This window comes from Podarcis filfolensis, assembly GCF_964270895.1.
Source record: "Podarcis filfolensis genome assembly, chromosome: 3".
Taxonomy (NCBI): domain Eukaryota; kingdom Metazoa; phylum Chordata; class Lepidosauria; order Squamata; family Lacertidae; genus Podarcis; species Podarcis filfolensis.
Window position 1 is genome coordinate 40,022,203 of NC_139606.1, and position 17,552 is coordinate 40,039,754.

At 40.1% G+C, this 17,552-nt stretch overlaps 2 protein-coding genes across 11 annotated transcripts in view; one reads left to right on the forward strand and one right to left on the reverse strand.

The window, feature by feature from the left end:
• Nucleotides 1-14,459, forward strand: part of MYO6 (myosin VI) — a 113,235-nt gene extending 98,776 nt beyond the window's left edge. For 4 of the 7 annotated variants that reach the window (XM_083608105.1, XM_083608108.1, XM_083608106.1 and 1 more), the window contains 5 exons: nt 2,176-2,279; nt 3,328-3,459; nt 6,159-6,185; nt 8,161-8,382; nt 10,597-14,459. In XM_083608105.1, the coding sequence (XP_083464231.1) occupies nt 2,176-2,279; nt 3,328-3,459; nt 6,159-6,185; nt 8,161-8,382; nt 10,597-10,796 (685 nt within the window). In that variant the 3' untranslated portion in view covers nt 10,797-14,459. The remainder of the gene's footprint in view (nt 1-2,175; nt 2,280-3,327; nt 3,460-6,158; nt 6,186-8,160; nt 8,383-10,596) is intronic. The other 3 variants (XM_083608107.1, XM_083608110.1, XM_083608111.1) reach the window with 1 other exon arrangement.
• The window catches only part of IMPG1 (interphotoreceptor matrix proteoglycan 1), a 71,955-nt gene continuing 67,990 nt past the window's right edge, over nt 13,588-17,552 (reverse strand). For all 4 annotated transcript variants that reach the window (XM_083608128.1, XM_083608130.1, XM_083608127.1 and 1 more), the window contains one exon: nt 13,588-17,296. The gene's annotated coding sequence lies outside the window, so the exon portion shown is untranslated. The remainder of the gene's footprint in view (nt 17,297-17,552) is intronic.

Genomic DNA, 17,552 nt, shown 5'->3' on the forward strand with positions numbered 1-17,552 from the left:
GACACTGCTTGTAACATAATAAGGCACTCTTAACTAAATTCTCAGACACTCATAGACATATTTTTAAGGATAATGGATCTAAGTGGCACAAAAGAGTAAAAATTGATACTGAAGATTTAAGGAAAATTGAACCAGTTTTACCCAGAACCTTATTTATTTATTTTAAAGCATTTCTAAACATATTAATGTTTAAGATCTGTAAGCAGTACACAAAAATCTGTAACTGAAAACAGTATAATAACTGCATTAATAGAAGCACACCTGTCCTTTATAGGGCATCCTCCCTGAACCTTGGGTTTTCAGATGTTGTTAGAACTACAGGACCCTTCATTCCCACCCCAAAGTGACAAATGGTTAGGGATGATGGGAATCGTATCTCCGCAGTACCTAGAGCCTCTGCGTTGAGGCCATTATAGCAGCTACTACAGAATGAGTTTAGAGAGAAATGTGGGAGTGGAGCAACACTGTTGGCTAGTTTTCCTTTCACTCAAAGAATGACAATATTAGAGAACTGTATACTTCTGTGTTATGCAGCAAGAGTGAATATCAAGAATTAGTAGGCTGAGTAGGAGAGGGGAAAGTAGGATGAAAAGGAAAGCTTGAAGGAGTGGGGGGGGAGGGTGAAATCCCAGGCCTGAGGTGAGAGATAAGGCACTGTAGGCTTCTGTAGGGCAGAGAGGAGATTTATTAGCAATAGAATAGGCTGCACGGTTTTGTGGAATGATGTGTGTGTGCGCACATGTGTCCCTTGGGCCAAGGATGTGGCTGTTTCATGTGCTGCTGCTCTGAAGCTTTAAGGATATTTAGCTATTCTTGGTATATAGACAATCGTCCAGGTATTCAAGAGGTAAAAATGCTTCATTTGGTTGGTTGTTTTCCTGTTTGTGGCCGCTTCTTGCAGATCCTTTCTCCCTGTTTAGAAGCTTTTAGAATTCTCAAAGATGATGTTTAACTTTGGATGGATTTTTATACAGAACGACAGGATGGAAAATTAAATAAATGACCAGAAAGGAGAATAGAGATCCTCAGTCTCTGTTTTGATCAATATGTCTGTTTGACAAAGCTATGAAGCTATGCAAAGACTGCCTCTCCCCATATGAACCTACCTGGGTCCTTCGATCATAATCTGAGGCCTTTCTTTGCGTGCCTCCTCAAGAAGTCCAGAGGGTGGCAACATGAGAACAGGCCTTTTCTGTGGTGGCTCCCTGTTGTGGAATGATCTCCCCAGGGAGGCTCACCTGGCCCCTTCATTACATAGCCTTAGGTGCCAAGCAAAAATGTTTCTCTTCAACCAGCTGATTAACATTCTATGGCTTTTTACATGTGTTTGTGAGATGGAGAGTTACTGGTTTGTTTTCATTTATTATGTATTTTGTATTCTCATTTTGTATTTTTCTGATGCAAAGCACCCTGGCATACAAATTTATTTAATAATAGTAATGCAAGAGATCTGACTCTTTGAATTATAAGTACATCCTGTCAAATGTGAAGGGTGATGTACATGTGTACAATATTTGGCATATGCCTCCTCCTCATTATTAAACACTCTATAGCAGCTGTATTCGGAACTGCTTCACACTTCTTAAAAGCAACACATGCCCAATTATGCTTGCTTTGTCGCTGTACATATGTAGTTTGTACGCAGGCAAGCATGCCTGACTATGGACAGTAACAGAAAATGGGAGTCCAATGAGAATCGATCACTATTCCTGCAAAAGGAAGCACATCAAACACTATTCAAGTTAAAGAGCTTTGCTATGTCCTTGGTCTTGTCATGAAAGTATTCCAAGAGGGGCAAATGGTGGCAGTTTCTTGTCAAAGAATAAGAGAAAGACAATTTGGAGTTCTTTTCACTTCTTAAGAAGTACAGAAAAAGTTTCCCTCTGAATAAAAAACCTTCCCTCCAAAGTGCTGGGTGCATTGCCACTGCTATATTTCTAGAGAAAGAGGCGGCAGAACTCACCATGAATGCCTCCTTCATTCTCTTATAATGGCAATGACATCCACTGAGCTGGAAAAAAAGTCCTGTGCATTACCAATCAGTGCAGTTGTCCTTTTGTTTGCCTTATAGCTGTATGAGTCCCTGTTTTTATGATCTTCTCGTCTCCTGTTTTCCTGACCTCACCTTCTTGTTGTTATGAATATTGCAATAACTTCTTAATGAAAATGTTTCAGGGGACCCACAGTGCAAGCCACCAAAGCTGCAGCTGGCACTAAGAAACATGACCTTAGCAAGTGGAAGTATGCCGAGCTACGTGATACCATCAATACCTCTTGTGGTAAGTAGCTACCCATTTGGGGGAGAAGAAGCTTGTTGGCTAGTAGAAGAATTTTTGCTTATTTTTTCTTGGTAAAACTCTTAAGCAACTATGTGAACAATTGGGTCCGTGGTAGAAATCTAATAAAAGTGGATAGCTTGTTTCTTGCTGGGTGTGCTTCAGGCATTTCCTGGTCAACACTTGGTGTGAGGCACTCTGTCCCCTGCATATCAAAGCGGAAAGGGTTCTTAACTGCATGTCACAGATGGCTCGGGGGTCAGATAATTCCATGCCCTCCAACATTTCTCCGATGAAAAGAGGGACATCCTAACAAAAAGTGGGACATCCCGGGATCAAATCAGAAACCAGGACGGCTTCTGTAAATCCGGGAATGTCCCTGGAAAATAGGGATACTTGGAGGGTCTCATCCTTCCTAATGCCACTGGCAATATTGTGTTGAGGCAGAGACCAAATAATCCCCGCCCCCATAATGAGGGAGGCAATAACTGGGAGAAATTCAAGTATTATCAGTCTGAGTTCAAAGAACCATGAATAGAAGGATTAAGAGATTCAGCTGTGTACGCACAAGAGTTTGTGTAACGTGCATAATACTGGTTTCTATAGCACTTATCAGAAACCTGTTGCACAAGCAGAACATCTTTGAATTTTCGTTTCCCTTTCATTGTACCACAGTTGAGTGCAAGATGGGCGGAAGATTCTTTCTGCATGCAGAAGGTTAACTTTAGATCTGATAAAATGTGAGATTTTAAAGCTTGAATACTTTTTTGAAACACTGTTTTTGGTGGGTTTCTTTTCGTTTTGTTTTTATGTCGTTTTTCTGCTGTCACGTATTTAAAAATGCCTAAACCGTGAAAAAGAAAAGAAAAAAGTTATTCCCCAATTTTCTCTCTCTCTTCCACAGCTTGATAAGTTTACACTGTGAGAAGTAATGTTATAACTTGCTCCGAAATAATTTTGGCTGTGTGGCTCTGTCAACACAATTCATAAGCATATTTGTTTATTGCTTTTCCTCACTTATTCCACCCCTGCTGTGTTTTGTCTGAGACAGATATTGAACTGCTGGCAGCTTGCAGAGAAGAGTTTCACAGGCGGCTAAAGGTTTATCATGCTTGGAAGTCGAAGAATAAGAAGCGCAATACAGAAACAGAACAGCGTGCACCCAAATCAGTGACCGACTATGGTGAGGGGACATCCTTTTTTCCCCTAAAAAATACTGGGAGAGAGAGCTAAGGAGATAGGGAGTACCTGAATGAGGTTCCTGGAAAAGTTAATAGTTACCTTAGAATAAAGTAAGAACTTTAATTGCCCTTCAGAATATTTTAAAAGGTTGCTTTGTTGTTGTTTAGTCGTTAGTTGTGTCCAACTCTTCGTGACCCCATGGACCAGAGCACGCCAGACACTTCTGTCTTCCACTGCCTCCCGCAGTTTGGTCAGACTCATGCTGGTAGCTTCGAGAACACTATCCAACCATCTCGTCCTCTGTCGTCCCCTTCTCCTTGTGCTTTCCATCTTTCCCAACATCAGGGTCTTTTCCAGGGAATCTTCTCTTCTCATGAGGTGGCCAAAGTATTGGAGCCTCAGCTTCACGATCTGTGCTTCCAGTGAGCACTCAGGGCTGATTTCATGTCCTACTAATTTGATCCATGGGATCTAGAGCAGTATGTGCTACAAATGGAAAGCAAGTGTGTTCCACAAATAGGCTTGCAGGACCAAGAGCTCTGGATGTTCTGGGAAACTGGCTATGTTGGCGGGAAGGCAAATGAAGCCAAGTAGCCAGAAAACTATCCCGTTTGTCTTCTGGAGTCAAAATATAGTTCATGAGTAAAGCAAAACCATCAGGAATATTTTTGTTTAAAGGGGTTTTACTATTTCATTAACTGGTGTAATCTATAACAGTTAATACTATATCTTGGCTGATTTGCCATTATCTTTACCTGAATAAAGATTTCAGTTTGCCTTGCCAAATGGAGCTAATTCTTGCTTACCATTAGTCAGATGCTCAGGACAAAGAGAGAGTCCAAAGACTTCATATAATGCATTCAGTTTTGTTACCAAATAGTAAACCACATTGGCTTTGTTTTTCCAGGTACAGCTTTAACATAAATGTCATAGGAGACTCTGGTTTGAAGTGTAATTTTGCTTGGGTCCAGTTTATCTCCAAATAACCCAGTTCTTAGCAAGACTTATTTTCCACAAGTTTGAAATGCCTTTCAAATATTTTGGCTACTTTTTTATAAGTTAGATTTATAGTTAATAAATACAACAACACTGTAATTGTAACATATAGGAGACTGATATTTATATATTTGCTTAATTCACATCCCACCCATGCTGGGAGATACATTGATATCCCAGTTGTTTTATGTGATACTAAAACTAAAAGAACACTTCTCTTGTTCTGTTTCTTCAGGGATGCTTTCTTTGGCTGTCAGTCCATGCAGCCTTCAGAGGAAATGTCCTAGTGTTAAGAACTTCTGTAGTCATCATGATAGGGACGCGGGTGGCGCTGTGGGTTAAACCACAGAGCCTAGGACTTGCTGATCAGAAGGTCGGCGTTTCGAATCCCCGCGACGGGGTGAACTCCCGTTGCTCAGTCCCTGCTCCTGCCAACCTAGCAGTTCGAAAGCACATCAAAGTGCAAGTAGATAAATAGGTACCGCTCCGGCGGGAAGGTAAACAGCGTTTCCGTGTGCTGCTCTAGTTCTCCAGAAGCGGCTTAGTCATGCTGGCCATATGACCCGGAAGTTGTCTGTGGACAAATGCCGGCTCCCTCGGCCAATAAAGCGAGATGAGCGCCGCAACCCCAGAGTTGGTCACAATTGGACCTAATGGTCAGGGGTCCCTTTACCTTAGTCATCATGATGAGCATGCCTCTGTGAACTGCTCCTTTGTTTTGTTCAGAGAATAATTTCTGAGTAGAAAAGCATCTGTGTCTATCCTGGCACGGATGGTTCAAATTACTTCCCTCTATTTCTTGGTGCTAAAAACTTGAGTCTTCCTCTTCCCCTCTGCTGCATGCCCCAAAAATCTGCTCTGGTGGTTCCCTTTACCCTCTGAAGCATTGGGTATGGCCCACAGTGTAGTGTGTCAGTTTTTGGACAAAAGGATCTTACAGAAGGGACTGGACCAGATTTATTGGCTTCTGAGAAGTAGATGTATGGGAATGGGACTCTCCTGCTAGCACACCTGAATGGGAAAAGCCTGAGTGAGCCTGAGTCTCTAGGTTACTGGAGTGGGGTACCCACCAATATTATCACAGGATAGCTAGACAGTTGAGTGATTACCAGAATCTGTTTCTTGCATTTTTTGGTACCTTTTCCTGTTACTTTGGGTGGCATTGCACACGTCATAGTTATGCTATACTGTTTGCTTTGACATTCCCTGTGTCTTGAATTGGTTGGGCTCCAGTCTGTTCTATCTGCAAACGAGATATGAAACAAGCTAAGGCCCTGCGCTGTTCCCCTTTTAACCAGGAAGGGAGAATTGTGTATTGTCCATATTAGCTATTTCCCAGGGACAGGGTGGTGGGGATATGTGCTGCCACACACCTGGCCTCCAGGCAGCTATGTTGTGCCCACCAAGAAGGGGAAGGGCGAGGCAGTGGGGAGATGGACACAGTGAAGTCATAGATATGGAGCCAAAACAGGGATGCCCACCACTATGCCTGCACTGGCATCCTGATGGTTTTGCCCACTCTCCCTCCTGGTGAGCACAACAATCCAGCTGCCAGTAGCCCCTCTTTCCAGTTTTGTTGCCATCCCATTCAGTGGTTACATGTGGCTAATGGCACGTTCCATTGAATTGCTGAAAGAGTGCCTTTTCAGATTGCTCAGATCAAAAAGTTTTATGGTTTCTTCAGTGTCCAATGTTTGTTTGCAGATTTTGCACCATTTTTGACCAACTCAAGTAAGTGAGGGAATTGGTTTATTTCAGCTAACTTTGCACATAGGAAAAACATAGGCTCCGATTTACTAACCCTAACGAAATACTGTGTTTTGCTACATTTGTGTCACATCATACTTGGCCTGGTAATTATTTTGTCATCTAAAAGTGCTCAGGGAGCTGCAGGAAAAAGATAGCAGCCCATGACGATATTCATGTTACCATAGGAATATTGTTCTTAATTATAAAAAGGAATGGTGATAAATTCATATGATGCGGCATTTCTGCAGCTTGTGCCTGTCAGAGACATCTTTTTCTGTTGTAGCAAAACACTCAAACTGTTGTTAATCGACTAACCTTAGAATAAAAATTAACATCTACGGTGCTGGTTTTAGGAGGAGGAAATTAATCTCTCTTTTCCAAAGGGCTTTGTTTACTCTGCAGAATATCCTTCGTCTGAGTACAGGAGGATGAGGAAAAAGACCTGTCTAGCTGCCTTTGAGTGCCAATAAAATGCTCTTAATTCTCAGCCCTCTTTATGGCTCACCATTATGCACATTCGTGAAAGCCACAGCCTCCATTTACTTCAAAGTATATTGAGGAGACTTACAGAAATAGATGTATTACTTTGCATGTCAGTTAATTTAAATGAAAATAAACAGGCTTAATAATTCTCCCAGAAAAATACACACTAACTATTTACATGAATGTTTGCCGGTGATGCCAATGGATAAATTGGACATAATATTTATGGTTTAAAGCCTAATTATAGCAAAAGGGTCTTTTTACTCATTTCTACACTGGGAATATTTCTACACTGGGATAAGCAATGGCTATTTCTGGATTTATTAACACCACATGTATGAATGAGGGCAAGATACACTTACTTTCTGTTCCTAGTTGCCAATATGTTGCCTATAAATTGGGAGGGGATGGAATAAATCAATCAATCAGATGTGACAGCAGCTCATCATTTTTTATTTAGCCAGGCAGAGTCCATAACCGGATTCACTACTTAAAGTTGGTTGGCTAACAGAGAAATTCAATGTTAATTATTTTAATACTGAATTACTGAAATGTCTTTTTCTGTTTAGTTGCCCACAACAGTTGAACTCTTAGCATCTTTAAAAAAAATATTATTTATCAAATTTGCATACCACCCTTCATTTATAGATCTCAGGGTGGTTCACAACATAAACAGTTGTTGAGAAGAGTTCTTTCTTAGGTGAACTTGAACAGTATGCATTGAATTTCAATGGCAATGTGGGAAGTTGGAATAAAGTTGAGGCTACTTCTGAGCCTGGTTTCAGTTAACATTATCTGCAGCAGGTTTTAGTGCAGACTAAGGGACCAGTTTCTACTACTGGATCAGATTTATGTAATGCTATTGTGAATTCATGATTAATTATATTAATGGTATTTTTGCCAAGTTCAAATATCTCAAAGTTCAGGAAATGGCCCTCCCCTTCTCTATCTTAGAATGTGGGATTTCAGGTAAGCTAAGCGGTGACTGTTTCTCAACCTGTACCTCTCATTCACCTTCTCTTGTGCCGTTCGTATCTACTCCAGGTTGTAGGGTAACTTAACTTGTGAAACTGTGCTTTAAGGTGTTTCCTTTGGGAGCAGTATCGTGATTCATTTCCCTGCTATGGAATACAGACAGTGGTACCTTGGTTCTCAAACTTAATCCATTCCGGGAGTCCATTTGACTCCCGAAACCAAGGTGCAGCTTCTGATTGGCTGCAGGAGCTTCCTGCACTCAATTGGAAGCTGCGTCAGACATCCGGCTTCTGAAAAACATTTGCAAACTGCAACACTCGCTTCCGGGGTTACGGTGTTCGGGAGCCGATTTGTTCAGGAGCCAAGCCGTTTGAGTACCACGGTACCACTATAATCATATTTTCCTATTTTCTGTGAAGATTAAACAACAGAAGTAACTGTACTGAAGACTGCTTTTGATCCTTGGCTTGCAAATGTTAACCTTAGTTATTCCTCGTAGCTCAACAGAACCCAACAAGCCAGTTGTCTGCCAGGCAGCAGCAAGAGGCAGAGATGAGTCGGCAGCAGCGTTACTTCCGTATTCCGTTCATCCGCCCGGCGGACCAATACAAAGATCCGCAGAACAAGAAGAAAGGCTGGTGGTACGCACACTTTGATGGACCATGGATTGCTCGTCAAATGGAGCTTCATCCCGATAAGCCACCTATCTTGCTAGTGGCTGGTTGGTATTCATTTTTAGTTTTGTTATGCAATGAAAAGTGGAATCCTAGGCCCCTTTTAGTGGAAAAAAACAAACTGAGATTTGAGCTATGTTGCAGGAAAGAGGAGTTACAAATAAAATCCAAATGCTGTATTCAAAAAGGCTGTACCATCATATAACCAACTTCATTATGAAACACCCCAAAATCACTTAAGCAAAGCAGTGAATGATGGCTTTGCTATATCAGTATTATATTTCCAGAACATCCTTACAGCTTTAGACGTTTTAACTTACTTTTCATGCTTCCTACTAGATTGGCCTTTGAACAAGTTATCCTGCTGTTACTTTCAAGGAAAATAGGGGGAAACAGCAGCTCCTGTGCCTCCCGCACCCTCCTTTTCTTCTTTAAATAGAAGAAAATGTGTTCAAAGGTCAGTCTAGCAGGAAGTACCAAAAGTTCCAGGATCCATATTGCTCCAGAGCTACCCTAGAATTACAATACGAACGAGGCTTCTGTTTGTGTAAGGGTTAGAATAGTATTTCATGCACCAGTATCCTTGACACTGAAGGGAATGGAGAAACCCTGAGTCACTGGGCTAAAGGAAATGTATGAAGCACATTGCATTTTTTATAAGGAATGGAGGGAAAGGGACCTGTTGATAAAAATGGATGTGTTTAATTAAGCTTGGTCTCCCTAATTTCCAAAGACATCAGTCCTTAATTAGAGTAATGAGAATAACTACATTATTTGACAGCTCCTAAACACATTTCAGTACTTAATACAGACTGTTATACAGATGAGTATTACTGTAAGACACTGCTCTTAATCTATATGGCCTGATTTTAAACAAAATCCCATATATCCAAGCAAGTGTAATTTAGTTCATTTAATGAGACTGAAGCAAAATCGAATACTGATTATCTCTTGTTTATTAATAAAAATGGGATGCTCACATTTTCAGAAAAAGTCATCATAAATGTCTGGGTAAGCGTCTAGCGTTTAAAACCACACTACCCACTTTGTGGTGCTATTGAGACTGTTTAGCTACAGTGCCACAGATCATGGTTCATACATCCTTCTACATCACTTGGTGTGCAGTTAAATTGCTGAGCTGATCCCCTTGAAAAGCACTGTGTACGTACAAGGCAGAGAAGTCATAACATTTCGCCTGTAGTTGATGCTGCAGTCATCAAGCGATGGGCGTGCATATGTGAACCAATCCTCTGCAATTGTTATTTTGGGGGCTGAAAGAGAAATAAATTCCTCACTAGGAAATGCACTAGTAAGTGGTGTGGAAAGCTAACAGTGCCCATAACCAAACCAAAGGAAGCCCTGTAAAAGTATGAAATATTTCTCTTAAGTGTGCTGTGCACGTGCCAACACTCAAATCTTCTGTCACCGTGTGATTGTGTTGCAGTTGCCCTCCTTGTGACAATATTGCTATGGTGAAGACTCTTAAGTCCAGCTTTCTCTCCACATGAGAGGAGACTTTTAGATTCTGAAGTGGTACAGGCTGGCAAGAGGCCTGTATAGTATCACTGAAACATGTTCAGACTGGGGTTTTACATCCAAGACATTATATCTTACTTCAAATATTTTTCTTTTGCCCTTTTATGAAGAATGGAGTCTTGTTATTCCTTACTCTCAAAGCAATGTCTTGTATCTAAAGAAGCTTTGGGCTTCTAGTTTTTGATTTATAGTCCCAGTATCTCATGTTGTATCACATAACTGTTCCTGAAGGTTCCCAGAGTTTATATTATGTGTATAAATACAAAGCATATATATATAAATCTCCTCTTAAGATCTCTGGCAATATTTTTAGTACTAAGGTAATGCCCTTCTCATGTTCACTGTCACTTTGTTCCCAACTTTATGAGTACAGTGGTACCTCGGGTTAAATACTTAATTCGTTCTGGAGGTCCGTTCTTAACCTGAAACTGTTCTTAACCTGAAGCACCACTTTAGCTAATGGGGCCTTCTGCTGCTGCTGCGCTGCCGAAGCACAATTTCTGTTCTCATCCTGAAGCAAAGTTCTTAACCTGAAGCACTATTTCTGGGTTAGTGGAGTCTGTAACCTGAAGCGTATGTAACCTGAAGCGTATGTAACCCGAGGTACCACTGTATGTGTTAAAATCTAAACACAACACAGTAAGTCCAGTGTAGGAGAAACTGGAAACCCATTGTATGTTTTGTTAAATCTGGTGGTGTTCCCCCCCCTTTCTTTGACATTCCAGGCAAGGATGACATGGAGATGTGCGAGCTGAATCTTGAAGAGACTGGCTTGACTCGTAAGCGTGGAGCTGAGATTTTGCCGAGGCAGTTTGAAGAGATCTGGGAGCGCTGTGGGGGAATCCAGTATCTTCAAAATGCGATTGAGAGCAAACAAGCTCGGCCCACGTATGCAACTGCTATGTTGCAGAACCTATTGAAATAAGTAGTCACTTTCTACATTAACACTTGGTCCCCCCTCCACCTTAACAATAAAGGGAAGAATTCCTCTGAGCAGCAGAGGGCACTTAAACATTCTGTAATTGTCTAGAGATGTTTAATATAAAGTAAACAGATTTTATTAATGTGGCAGTTTTTAATTTGTATTTCTGACGTTTTAATTTGTGTAGTGAATTCACTAGTTCTGAGGGTCTGAGCATCCGTTTCAGCCAACTACGTGGTTTGCTTTTTTCCTTCATGCACCAATCCCTGCCCATAGCATCTGTCATGACACTAAAAGTGCTGTAACATAGAGTAACAGTCTACTGGGATTTAACTACATAACAATGACTGCATTTTGACTTCCTCTTTACACTGTTAATTCCTTTGTGATACCCAGAATGTTAGTCTCTCCTTCAAGATAGCATAGCAAAAAGAAAAAAAAGTACATTTATAACTGGAATTGTGAGGCCTTATTGTTGACTTCTACTGTTAGAGGTTAAAAAAAAACTTTTATAAGATGAAAGACTTCATGTGCAACTTATGAAAACTGCTTGACATCTAGGTAGATGTCCACAAGAAAGCATTTTGGGGAATGTGTCTTAGGTAGATTGCAGGATATCAAATACTGAGAGCAGGACAATTGTGTCTGGAGTACTTAGGGATAGATTTGCTGATGCATGCTGAATTTACTAAGCAGTGGGTTTTTCCTTTTTTAACTATTTTTTACAAGACAAATTTGTTCAGGCAATTCTTCATTTTTATTTTTCGGTTATAACTTTCTTAGTCAAACGAAGTAAGACAGAGTTAAACAATATTTTACAAAAAATATATATATCTAGATACATTTAGGACTGAAAGCATAAGGGAAGTGGGTTCCATTTTTCATGACAGCAAAGCCTAATTGTCAGCTGAATTTTGCTGTTCCTTGTACTTCAGTGCAATGCACATGGGATTAGGTGGCTTCTGTCAGAAACTTTCAGACTCTTGACAAGTGGCACAGCACTGGAATTTCTAATTGCGCCATGCTGCTTCAAATGGCTTAACTTCATAGTGTTAAAGTAATAAACTTTTCTTCTAATCTTACAGATTTTTTTTTTTTTGCAGCTAATCTTCCAACTTCAGGCTTTGTGGGTTGCTTTTTTTTGCTAATGTACCCTGGATGGTAATTAAATTTCTTATGTATAACGATTACTTGTTTCACACAGATGGAAGTTGCCTTTTATTGATGTTGCCGGATAGCCCTATAGCTGGCTAATATCAACAGATTAAACCTTGGTATTATCTCAGTGTTAGGAGATTTGGGGAAATAAGTATTGTCTGGTTGGGAGGGAAACAGATTGAATTTGGGGAGGCTTCCCCTCCCTTATTATATTAAGAAGCTAATTACATTTCTGGGCTGTAGTTTTTAATTCTTCAATATACTTTCTAAGCACACCATTGTCACTGCCTTCTGCCATAGCATGTCTCTTGGCAAAAATACCCTCTGCAGTGTAAAAACTATCAATGTAAAACGCTAAGCAGCCACATGGCTACCAACTTTGGGACAGGGTTGAGAGGATGTAAAACTGCAATATTTATTAACCTCCAATTTTAATGCATGGTTTGAAACTGTTCACACCCTGTCTATTTCCATCTTGTCTTCAGTCTGTAAAAAGTCCCTATTCCTGCACATCAACTTTCTGAAGATCTGGTTGGCATGGTCAGCTCTGACAGCCTTGATTGTCAAAGTTGCCACCACCAAAAAGTCATCAGAGGTCGCACATGCAACCTTCACCCCCCAGTGGGAGCTATGACTTAAATCTAGGGATGAGGAACCTGTTGCTCGCCAGATGTTGTTGAACTAAAATTCTCACCATTGGCCATTCTGGCTGAAGTTGATGGGAATCAGAGCCCAACAAAATCTAGAGGGTCACAAGCACGCCCCAATTTAAAGGCACTTCTAATCGCACAAAGGAGGGTCTCACTGCCCCTAGACTCCTGCATTGCGCCATTTGCTATTTTAGAAAAACCCTGACTTTAGGTCAAAAGGAGCAACAGGAAGGAGGGGGCAGTGCAGAGCCTGCTTGCAGTTCATGGGATCCAAGTTTATGTATGGAGCCCTCTGTTTTGGATGGTAAGGATCCAGTAACAGGAACAATGCATACAACACGTTTTTGCCATGCAGGGCTAGAGCGAGAGAGGATTTTGTGCTGGTCCTGCACTCAGAGAACCCCTCTAATCAATGTTCGGCAGAACAAGATTAGTATATTCAATGCAAAATTGCTGAACTGAGGCCATAGGGACTGGATGTTAGAATTAATGATATAGTCATAAGCTAAGCATTAACTGACCATGATCTAATCAGATACTTCACTAGGTGAAGGCTATGCTTTAGATCTGATTGGTGTCACAAATACATACAAGGCCAGTTGGATAACCAGAGCTTTTTTTCCTGGGGGTACTCAAGGGCACACAGTATTGGCACCTTTTCTCCCTCAGATGTTAAACGTGTGTCACTTACTGTAACAACTTCATGGTGAGTACCGGCACCTTTTTTCTTCTTCTTCTAAAAAAGCACTGTGGATAACACAACGATTTTTATGGCGAAGAGGTTTCGAGAAAGTGGGGTGGAGAATAGTTAATGAGGAATAGATATGTTACACTACGTGAGAGTTTCATACCTCTCTGTGTTTCCTACTAGGAGAGAATCACATTCAGTTTAAAAATGCCTCTTACCCTGTGTATGTTCTTATGGTCTCTGTATCCTCCCAAACAGTTATTGACATTATGCATGCTTTTTATTACTATTATTTAAAAAAAACCCTCGTTAATTACTGCTGCCACTCACTTTCCTTGGCATGTCTGGGGCTGTTTCTTATGGACCCCATATTGCATCAAATCGTTAATGGCATATAAAAGATGCACTTTCTCCTTTGAAATATTTTCTGTGTCGTAATTTAAAGGTACAGCTTACAAAAAAGGGAGGAGTAACTAAAAGTTAAGAGCATAGGCTTGCATAATAGATGAGTTGTATGCATTATATTTGGGAAGCAAAGCCATGAGCAAATGCATCCTAGGAAGTGGTTGTGAAAAAGGAGCCCCCAAATGCTTGCTTGTGATGGGATGATAACTGCAATATCTCGCACTTTCATATAAACTGGCTACATGCTTCGTCATGAAAATTAGTAACCACCATGTGTTGCTTAAGAGAAAACAAGTTAAGCCCTGTGTTGCAACTAGAAATGGACCTACTGCTGTCTTTTGGTTATGAGATCTCTGGAAGGGCGGTGCTGTTTTACTTATGCATGTACATTACTTGAATACACCTGAATGGATTCCGATTATTGTTTCAGGGGATGTGATGTTCTGCTGAAGTTCTTTCTATAGTGTTTGGTCTGCGATGACTGTTTCACATGCTGGTTGCAGTCACTGAGTAATGAAAATGCAGTTATAAACATGCCCTGTGTCTCAATTCATGTTACTTTACTGGGAACGTAAAACCTATACAGAAGTTTCCCTTCAGAAAATAGCACAATGTCTTTAACATTCCATTGAAAATTTCCTCAGCTTCTGGTATCTCGGCCTACTTTATCCCTGGGTTATTTTCACCCTAAACTGCTTTAAGTACTTTGTAAAATGACCTTAATGATGTACTGAAAATTGCTGCAAAATAAAAACACTCCATTGATCTCTCTGGGATATTATTTATTTAAGAAAGAGTGAGAATGACTGGGGGAGCTGTGAAACTTGCACTTTGCTTTCTCAAGTCAGTGTAACCATTAAAGCAAATAAACGAACAACATTTGATATTAAAGTAATACAGTGGTACCTCGATTTAAGAACAGTCCAGTTTAAGAACGATTTGGTTTACGAACCCCACAAAACTGGAAATAGTGTCCCGGTTTGAAAACTTTACCTCTGTCAAAGAACGGATTCCAAATTGTGGAAGGGCACCAGCAGCGGGAGGCCTCATTAGGGAAAGCACGCCTCAGTTTAAGAACGGTTTTGGTTTAAGAACGGACTTCCGGAACGGATTAAATTCATAAACCGAGGTACCACTGTACTGGCTTCTAAAACTGTCTCATGAATTGGCTTGCATAGTATTCCAACGTGGAACTTTTGGGGGGTGGCGGGTGTGTGTGTGTGTGTGTGTGTGTGTGTGTGTGTCGAGGGTTGTCATTGCTTCTAACATTCTTCTTACCAACTAATGCTTTTTTCTCAAATAGGCACCATTATTTTCCACGACCCAATTAAAGATAGTTGTGACCATAAGCCAGCTTGAATCAAATGAAGCCAAGTTGCTTACAACTTCCTTTAAAACAAGCACTGGATTTAATATTTTGTAAGGTTATAAAATATTTTTGATTGCCCTTATATCGCTTTTAAATATTTTATGTTATATATATATGCATGCATCCTAGATGCGCAAAAAAGGAAAAAACCTTTTAACTACTAAGCAGACATTTTTCTGATATATAACATAGAAATACAGTCTGTCTACACTCTAGTTAAATATTTTATTATTTTATTGAAATACAAAACATTCTCTCATCCAGCAAAGATATTTGGTAATTAATATTTGAAAATGATAAATTATGGTCAAGAACAATTGTTTCATTATTAAAACTGACATGTAAAAACGATTTCTATTGTTTTTCTTATAGAAATTGGTATGAATAAACATATACAAAAAAAATAGCTTTGAAATGAAAATATATTGAATACAATGAGGAATCTTAACTTACACAACCTCCAATAGTGCCTGGTGTATAGTGGGATATCTTCAGATATATGCCCTAAAGATGTCATCTAGGCTGTGAAATGGTACCTTGGCGTCCATGTAAGCTTCCTCACTGACGTTAAGATGAGATCTTCTCCATGTATACATAAATAATGTTACACTTGACTGTAAACTCAACATTTTTTTTACCTTGAGGCGGCTGACTACCTCTAATGCGGCGTCTATGAGCCCATATGAGAATATAACTTGGCAGGCGACTTTCTTGACACCATAAAATAAATAGATGAAGATTAGTTAGCTCAACTCTTACAGGTATTGGCTCTGAGTAAACATTTAAGAGAAGCAATTAGCCATGATATTGTTTATATAAGCTGTATTGCCTAAATGCACGCAGGAAGGAGAGATGGTTCAGGGCACTAGGATTATACCCAGAGCAGAAATGCACTTGATAATTAAAGGAAAACACCTGCCACTCCAAAAAAGAAAGGAAGCAATGCTAGCCCTAGTAAAAGACTTCCCCTTAGTGCTCGGTTCCTAGGCACACCTAACTTTAAATAATTCTGGCTTTGGATATTCTGTACATCTGGGGGTTGGGGTGATAAAGGGCCTCTAAGCTGCGCTTCCTCATCTCTTGCTGCTTTAGAATATTTGAAATTGAGGCTCATGCATATTCCTGGCTGATTGTAGGATTATGCACATGCACCAACCTATCTTAACAAGTCTCTGCCCCCTTAGTTGCTGCAGACACCTGAAGCACTTTGTTTTTACTGAAAGCAAATCGGATCACTACCAGTTATGCGGTGTTTAGCATGCATTGACGGTTCTGCACAACCTATTATTCCATTTAGACAAATGACCGAGCACAGAAGTGTGGGTTGTAGTTGGGGTGTGTGTGTGTGTGTGTCCATTTTTTGAAAAATCTTACTAGATGTGCCTGCATGTTGCTAGTTGAGAAGTCTTGTACAGTAACAAATCACACCACATTAGTGGCTTGGTGTCTGTTCTGTGCAAACAAAAACAATTACTGCAATCTATCACAACTATATGACAGCAAACACATCCCTTATACACACAGCCTAAAATTTACAGGCCGATTCTCAAAAGCATATAGGATAATCTCTTAGCAATTATAGTTAAAATAAAAATGTCCACTTAATGTCTTTATATCTGTAAAAGAACAGCATTGTGGGGTTTAGTTTCTGTCTGTCTGATTGTAGGTCACTTTAGGTTGCCCTGAACAAGAGAAAGTGACTAACAAATTTAATAAAGACTTATAATAATCACCGGTGGTGGTGTTTAGGGCTGAAAACCCCATTGTAAGCCTTCAATACGATTCTCCAGTAATTATAATAAAACAGTTACTACCACATAACTGACAACCATTCCAGTAGTTAGTATATGTGTCGGCCACTTTTCTGTTCATTTATTTTGGGATAGAATACCACCAATGGTAACTTTTCCAGCAGAGACTTCTGCATCTGAATCTAAGTTTTAAAATAAAAATATTTATCATATAAACACTGTACAGTTATTAAATACATTTAGCACTGCATTCATGATAACATGGATATTATGTAATGGAGGACAACAGTTTAGACGGAAAGTAGGTGCAGCCACCTTGTTGTTTTTTACTCAGATATAAACTTCAGTTAATGTGTTCACTGTTATGGAAAAAAAGTATGGGTTGCCTTCTGAAGCTTTGTTGTTGCCTCCCTCCTCCCCCAAAGACTCCATTTATCCAGGTGAGTGAACTTGGTATAACCAGCAGTCCTCTTGGTGAAAATCTGTGGAAACAAAGTGCCAATAATGTGGCCAACATTGACTCAAAAGACACTGAGAGCTTTCCCTCAGATTCCAGAGTTAATTTCTGGAGTGACGCTTGCCCCACACCTTTGACTTCTTTTGAGATAAATTATTGGCCAAACTTTATCAGAAAATAACTATTACATTTTCTGAGAATATTTTCTTCTTTGGACTCCTTCTGAATTGCTGGATATTTCCATTCCCACCAAGAGTATTTGGCAACCCCACCCCTCTATT